The 8288-nt window shown below is 47.7% G+C and overlaps 1 protein-coding gene across 1 annotated transcript; it reads right to left on the bottom strand.

The window, feature by feature from the left end:
• Positions 1-3223: 3223 nt before the first annotated feature.
• Positions 3224-5306, bottom strand: LOC123410368 (hexose carrier protein HEX6-like). The gene has a single exon (XM_045103303.1). The coding sequence runs from the start codon at positions 5127-5129 to the stop codon at positions 3585-3587; it is 1545 nt and encodes a 514-aa protein (XP_044959238.1). The 5' UTR covers positions 5130-5306; the 3' UTR covers positions 3224-3584.
• Positions 5307-8288: the final 2982 nt, after the last annotated feature.

Raw genomic sequence — 8288 nt, 5'->3', positions numbered from 1 at the left:
CCTCTCCCAGGAACAGTACACCCTCGAGATCCTCGATCGCGCCGGCATGCTCAACTACAAGCCCATCTCCACGCCGGTCGACACGCTCTCCCAGCTCTCCATCGACGCTGGGCCGCTCTTCCACGACCCGACGCTCTACCGGAGTCTCGCCGGCGCACTCCAGTACATCACGCTCACGCGCCCGGACTTGTCCTACGCAGTGCAGAAGTGCTGCCTCTTCATGCACGCGCCTCGCGACGCCCACTACCAGCTCGTCAAGCGCATCCTGCGCTACCTTCGCGGCACGGTGCACCTCGGTCTGCAACTCCATCGCTCCACTGCTTCGGATCTTGTTGCATACTCGGACGCCGATTGGGCTGGGTGCCCCGACACGCGACGCTCTACCTCAGGGTACTGCGTCTTCCTCGGTCCCAACCTGCTCACCTGGTCCTCGAAGCGACAGAACACGGTCTCCCGCTCCAGCGCCGAAGCCGAGTACCGCGTCGTCGCCAACGCCGTTGCCAAGTCCGCCTGGCTTCGTCAACTCCTCGGCGAGCTCCATCAGCCTCCTGCGCGTGCAACCGTCGTCTACTGCGACAATGTGAGCGCCATGTACATGTCCAGCAACCCGGTGCAGCACCAACGCACGAAGCATGTGGAGATCGACCTCCATTTCGTCCACGAGCGCGTGGCTCTTGGCGAAGTGCGTGTCCAACACGTTCCTACGAGCTCCCAGTTCGCCGACATCTTCACCAAAGGGCTTCCGACCTCCCTCTTCACCGAGTTTCGCACCAGCCTCAACGTTCGAGCTCCCCACGTTGTGGCTGCGGGGGGGTGTTGGAACACGTCGCATGCCCGTTGGGCCCCTAGCTGACCGCACGACCGGCTCTCTTGGATCTCAACCAACCCATGCATATCGCATCCCACTAGCCACGATTCCCATGCAGGGCCATGCCCCTCGTGGCCGTTATGGCCTCTTATCTCTCCCTCTGTAACTGTATATAAGCACCCAAGAGGGATTGAATACATTAAGGCAATACGAGCTCATTCCTTCACTGTTAAAAGAAAAATGTGTGGCAATAGCTATTCTTTTCTTGAAGTGGTAGTAGCAATTTGGGCCATATCCTGAGGACAGGCGTTCCCTCTTCCCTCCAAAACAGAGCGGCAAGAGAAAAAAGTAGCAGCAGCAGCAAAAAGTACTAGTAATGAGCAGAGAAAAGCCATTGTGTGTATATGCCCCTCGTGGCCGTTATGGCCTCTTATCTCTCCCTCTGTAACTGTATATAAGCACCCAAGAGGGATTGAATACATTAAGGCAATACGAGCTCATTCCTTCACTGTTAAAAGGAAAATGTGTGGCAATAGCTATTCTTTTCTTGAAGTGGTAGTAGCAATTTGGGCCATATCCTGAGGACAGGCGTTCCCTCTTCCCTCCAAAACAGAGCGGCAAGAGAAAAAAGTAGCAGCAGCAGCAAAAAGTACTAGTAATGAGCAGAGAAAAGCCATTGTGTGTATATTTTCTCTGATGGATTTGGGCTATGTTATGCGGTTCTCTAGTGTGGAGATGTTCAGTGACATTGTGTAGAATTCTCTGCCTATTGCGTGGCCTCCATCGACCGTGTACCGCTCCTTCCTGAGCTTCAGGGGTACTAGTAGCATCCACTCGGCTCCTCGCCTCGCGCGTCCCCTCCCACCGTGGACATCGCTTTGTAGCCTTGATCTTCCCGATGTCGCTGATGCCCACGACTTGCTAATATGTACTTTGGGGTCCCGTCTAATCAAAACATGGCAACCAAGCTTTGTGTCTCTTCATAATTTACTTTCTCTCTTGCACTAGCATCATGCTTGCTCTACGCCGACTTTATATCATGGTTTGGTTGGGTGCACACTGCACATACGTACAATGTTGCACTGAGTAAATGCTACTCTTTCTAAAATCAAGAAAAATACTCCATCGTCACAGTTTATAAAGCATGCACGTATACCTAGGTCATCAATTTAACTTATATAAAATATATTGTTTAACATGAAAATTATATCATTAGAAAATAGAACATCTAAAGTTTCTAATGATATATTTTTAATAATATATGCCTCTCATTAAGTTGATCAAATTAACGACCTAGGTATACGTACATGCCTTATAAACTGTGATGGAGGGAGTATCTTAAATTATTTTGCATATCGGGAGAATAACTGAAGCACGATTCTCAACTGGTAACCATATATGAGCTTTTCTTTCCAAAAACTAGGTTTAAACCATCAACTGGTAACCATATAGGAAGCACATACACAATGGCTTGTTAGTTTCAACTACTTTGACCACTGAATATTCTTGTACAAAGAAGTAGTGTGTCCTTATTATATGAATTGTGATGTAATAATTTGGTTCTTTCTTAGTAAAAAACAACTAGATTCTAGCTTTTCCATGTAGTTGCTGTACAAATAAGATTTGCAGTTGCGACCCGACTATAAATACTTGCAATTGCGTCCCGACTATGAATATTTGCAATTGCGACTTGACTTTGAATATTTGGAGTTGTGACCTGACTATAAATACTTGCAATTGCGACCCTACTTTGAATACTTGCAGTTGCGGCCCGACTTCGAATACTTGCAATTGCGACCTGATTTTAAATATTTGTAGTTGCGATTAGACTTTGAATACTTGTAATTACGACCCTACTTTGAATACTTGCAGTTGCGGTCCGACTTCGAATACTTGCAATCGCGACCTGACTTTGAATATTTGAAGTTGTGATTAGACTTTGAATACTTGCAATTGCGACCCGACTTTGAATACTTGCAATTACGGTCCGACTTCAAATACATGCAGTTGTCACCCGACTTTGAATACTTACAGTTGCGACCCAACTTCAAATATTTACAGTTGCGGCCACATTTCAAATCTTGCAATTACGACCCGACTTTAAATATTAATGTTATGAAAGAGCTACACGTAAAGATAAAAAAACTCATGAAAGGAAAAGTGAAAAATAAATAACTACATGAAAAAATAAAAAATAATGAAAGAAAAAGGAAACCAAAAAATATTAAAACAAACAAGAAAGGCAGTGGTTCTTGTATGCAATGATGCAGCGGGCTAAGGGGGCTAGAAATAAACGGCCAGGAGAAACAGGCCGCTAGCTGAAGAAAAGAGCTCCAAACAATAGACAGCAGCCTGATACACAACCTGTCCAGCTAGGAAACGCACAAGAAAAAAAGCTAGAAAGCACACAAATTGTGACATGAAAAAAAAATCAATACAGCTAGCTGAGTTTCAGCAAAACCAATAAGTAATACAGTGATCACGAGTTCATTGTAATCTAGAATGACTACGCGTTCAGGGGTAATCATTTTCTGAACTAATGCATTGCTGAGCAATAATGAAGAGCACTGCATACATTGATCTAGAATCTTTCATCTTCCAATTTGTACATTATGTGAAACAGTATGCTACATATTTGATTTGATGGTTGTTATTTGTGTTCTACTAGTATGTTGTGTGCATGATGATTTTTATCTCTGAAACTGTATGCCGGATGATTTGTGTGCTACAACTCTGAAACTACACTAGGATGAGTTGACTACTCTGTTTCTCTCCTTCAGAGTTTCCCGCTCGCTGGCGCCTCCTCGGAATCGGATCCCAGGACCCTTCTCCAGAACCAGTGCTCGCGCCACACCCTGTCCACCTGCTCGATTGGCACGCCCCTCGTCTCCGGCAGCAGGAGGTACACGAACGCCGTCATGGCGGCCAGCCACGCCGCGAAGAAGAAGAATATGCCGGCCCTCATGTGGCATAGCATGGACAGGAAAGTCTGTGCCACCAACACCGTGAACACGAAGCTCGTCGCCACCGTCACGCCCTGCCCCGCCGACCGCACCTCCAGCGGGAAGATCTCGCTCGGCACCAGCCACCCCAGCGGCCCCCACGACCACCCGAACCCGGCCACGTACACCGCGATCAGGAAGATCAGCGCCGCCGCCCACTCCTTGCTGACGGCACCGTCGTCGCCGAGCTTCGCCGCCAAGATGGCCCCGATCATCAGCTGCGAGGCGAGCATCTGCGTGCCACCGGCGAGGAATAGCGTGCGGCGGCCGAACCGGTCAACCAGGAACATGGAGATGAGGGTGGAGGCCGCGCCGACCACGCCCGTGACCACCGAGGACAGGAGCGACGCGCTCTCGCCCATGCCGATCGTGCGCAGCAGCACGGGCGCGTAGAAGGCGATCGCGTTGATCCCCGTCACCTGCTGGAAGAAAGGGATCGCCACCGCCATAACAAGCTGAGGACGGTACCGCTTCTGGGTGAGGAGCATCCGCAGGCCGCTCCTGCCGGCCGCCTTAGCGCTGTCGGCGGCCGCGACGATGCCGTCCAGCTCGCGGTCGACGTCGTCGGTTCCGCGTATCTTACGCAGCAAGAGCGCCACATCACGGCGGTCCTTGCCCTGCTGGACGAGGCTGTTGGGCGTCTCCGGGAGGAAGACCGCGCCGACGAGCAGGAGCCCGGCTGGCACGGCGGCGAGGGACAGCGAGACGCGCCATCCCCAGCCTCCCTTGATCTTCTCCGTGCCGAAGTTGATCACGTTGGCCGCGAGCGCGCCGACACCGACACTGAACTGGAAGCCGTTGCTGAACGCGCCGCGGTGCCGCGGAGGCGCCATCTCAGACAAGTACAGCGGCACGGCCTGGTTCGCGAAGCCGAGGCCGACGCCGAGGAGCACACGCCCCAGGATGGCCATGTAAACGTTCAGGGACGCGCCGCCGACAGCGGCGCCAGCAAGGAAGGCAGCACCTCCAAGGAGCATGGACGGGCGACGACCACGGCGGGCCGTGACGCCGGACGCGAGGAAGGTAGTGAGCAGGCCGGCGACGTAGAGCGAGGAGGTGAAGGCGGTGAGCAGCTGGCTGTCGAACTTACAGTAGTTGCTCACATGGGAGTCGCCCTTCATCCGCCGGTACACCTCCGGGAAGAACTTGCGCAGGAACGGCTCCATGGACGACACGCCGCCCGCGATCCCGATGTCGTAGCCGAAGATGGCGCCACCCATGCCGGCGGTGATGCAGGAGAGCACCACGAAGGCCGTGACCCTTCCTCCGCCACATCCTCCGTCATTGCTCTCGGAGACGCCGAAGCTGCCAGCCGCCATGGCCGATCGATCAAACCGACCCGAGCAACAGCTGCGTGAGGCCACGTACTCAGGAATAGTTATCTTTGCAGCAGTGAAGCTGCGGTACAAAACAGTTCATCCAGTCACTGACTGATAGCTACGGTTGACTGGTCCATGTGTTGACTAGTTGTAGATCGCGATGCTGATTTTGCTTCCTTCTTCTTGTGCAATCTCGTCTACAAATTAATCAACGAAGGCGCTGTCCATGGCGATTTCTTCCTCCTATATATACTACTCACCAGAGATTGTGTTGACTGGTTTGAATGAGATGTGAAACTGATTGCGTATTTTGCTTTTTTGTTCTTGTGCTATTGTAACATTGACACGTTTCACATACCGCTTGGTTGCTTCCTCTATTTCTTTTTTCTAAAAGATCGCTTTATTACTTCAAAGATTTAAGTCTTATATCTGGTCTCTGCATGTTGGGTAAAAGTATCCTTCGTCATAGTTTTTAATAGTGTACACACCTTTGTAAATAGGTTTCGGTTCTCCATGTGTTGTATAAAGGACCATAAACAAAGAGTCTTGAAACATCTATAGATAACCTGCATATATAAGAGAAGACCATAAACAAAGAGTTCTGAAACATCTATAGATAACCTGCATATATAAGAGAAGTACTTTTATCGTTGAAAATCATATCATTTGTGTGATCAATCTCTTGTAACCGGTTGCCAAATACATTAGTAACACTACAAGTAGGATACAAGCGAGAAGCAATTTGGAAGACTGATAAAATAGAACGAGTCAATTTGCACTGAAAGAATAAATATTTTATTGTCCCATCATGATGACAAAAGACACATTGGAGACTTCCACGTCAATTCTTCTTAATAAGGTTATCTTTAATAAAAATGACTTCGCGACCAAGATACCATGATAAGATTTTATTCCTAAGAGGTATCTTCATCGTTCATATTTTCTTGTTATTATCCATTGGTACATTAGACTGGATTAATGCTCCATACATAGACTCCACTGAGAATTTTTCATCCCCATATAGGTTCCATCGAAATACATCGGACCCATTTGACAAATGCACAGTGGACAACCGCTCGAGCAGGATGTTCCACGATTGGAGTCTGGGTGTTATTAAATACCTTCTGAACGTCACGTTTGGCGAAAATGATTTCAATACCGTGGCGATATTATCACCCTTATGACGCACAATATTGCATGGAGCCAGATATTGTTCTAGACGTGTGGCATTTCCTAGCTACTTATCCTCCCAGAATCTAATTTCCGAACTGCCCTTAATCAAGAAGGATCCATAGCAGAAGAAATATTTCTTCATAGCCATTAACCCGGTCCAAAAGTAAGAATCCCCAGGCTTCCACTATACTTGGGATACTGTGTTGGAACCCACAAATGAAAATAGAAACGAACAAATATACCATCTTAGAATAGTTCCACAATTTATTGTAAATAAATAAAAATATATTTGGCATGCTGGCATGTCTGAACTGAACTACATGAAACGAGAGAGAAACACACTATTGAGTTGGTTTTGCGCTCTTAGAGCAACTATAGTGATGCGCCAAAACACCTGGATCATCGTAATAATCGTTTGTACGGTGACGTGTTTGAAAATGGCGATCTAGAAGAGTCGGCATACCGGTCTCGGCCTGCAGAATATTTCAAGGCCGCTCCACATCGAGACCACCAGCCTTCTGTTGGGCTAAGTCCCTCCACATGGAAGTGTGTTGGCAGCCCAACATCAGCCCATAAGTTCAACACATCTCAGTCGTTAATCATTGCTGCATCCAATGATTGAGAGCGCTTCCAATGAAAGGGAAGCAAGAAGAAAGTCCTAGGCACTCCACCCCTGCTGTTGTCGGCTGCCATTCGTGAGAGCGAGAGCGATAGAGAGCACACAAGAGAAAACACAACCTCTTAGAGAGAGGAAGAAGAAGAAGTGGAGGTGCTGTCCCGTTTTGCGGCATCTGACTAGACAGTGTTCAACCAGGTGATTGGAGGCTCAAACGTGCTTGAATCGACCCCAAACTTGGTTTTGTCAGCTTTGACTGCTGCAAATTCAGAATAGAGTAGTTTAGGGAGACGAATAGTTTGGGTAGGCAAACGGTGTCAGATTGAGATGAAATTCGAGGGGATCTCATGAACTCGTGTGTCTACTTGTCTGCCAAATTTGGTGCTATTTGGTTCAGCGGTTTAAGAGCGGTTTGCAAAATACTAAAGGGGGCAGAAGGTGTGTGTACTCTGCTTTGCTGAAATCTTGCCTCTTGTGGTTGTTGTTGTTGCTGCCGGTTGGCAATGTGGAGGGTGTGATGTAAATCTCTGTAGAGGTTCTAGAGAAGACTTTGTCCTCAACATTCTCATAGTGAAGTTGTGTGGACCAGTTGGTCCACAACCTTGATTTTTTAGTCCTCAAGTTGAGGTGTTTTTTCCACGTTAAATCCTGTGTCACATGTGCATGTTGTTTGTGTTATTCCGCTACTTACTTGTTGGTTGAAGCTCTCCTCAAAGTTCACTACAAGTGGAGGGGGTTCTGTAGTTTGCATATTTGCTGTGTCGGTGAATAGGTGCAGCTAATTGTTGCTATCCAACCCCAAAAAAGTGGTATCAAATCCTTGGTTTGCTTGTGCAAATTGCTGAGTTTCTTGTGATGAAAGATGGAAGTGAATACCAACATGATGATATATTCGAATGGTACAAATTACCAAGCATGAAAGTGCGAGATGGAGGAATTATTATATGTGAAAGAATACTCGAAGCCAGTGTTCTCCACTAAGAAGCCGGAGGGCATTGAGGAAGGTCAGTGGAAGGTACTTCATCATCAAGCTTGTGGGTTTATTCGACAATTGGTCGATGACAATGTTTTGAACCATATCATTGATAAGACACATGCACACAACTTATGACAAAAATTGGAAGAGTTGTTTGCCCGAAAAGAGGGTACAAGAAGATGTTCTTGATCAAACAATTGTTGTGTTTGAAGTACAAAGAGAGCACTGTAATTGCAGATCATGCGAATACATTCCAAGGCATTATAAATCGGCTTTCTTAAATGGGAATAACATTTGAAGATGAATCCAGAGCCTTGCTGCTACTAGGCTCATTAACAGACAACTGGGAGATCTTTAAGGTCACGGTTTGCAATTCGGTACCTAATGAAGTTGT

Source organism: Hordeum vulgare, chromosome 7H (assembly GCF_904849725.1).
Source record: "Hordeum vulgare subsp. vulgare chromosome 7H, MorexV3_pseudomolecules_assembly, whole genome shotgun sequence".
In the NCBI taxonomy this organism is placed as follows: domain Eukaryota; kingdom Viridiplantae; phylum Streptophyta; class Magnoliopsida; order Poales; family Poaceae; genus Hordeum; species Hordeum vulgare.
Note: the sequence above shows the minus strand (reverse complement) of the source record. Positions and strands in the feature narration are given on the sequence as shown.

Bases quoted from the DNA above. Each gene is read 5' to 3' on its own strand.
- LOC123410368 (XM_045103303.1), bottom strand. From the start codon at position 5,129: ATGGCGGCTGGCAGCTTCGGCGTCTCCGAGAGCAATGACGGAGGATGT.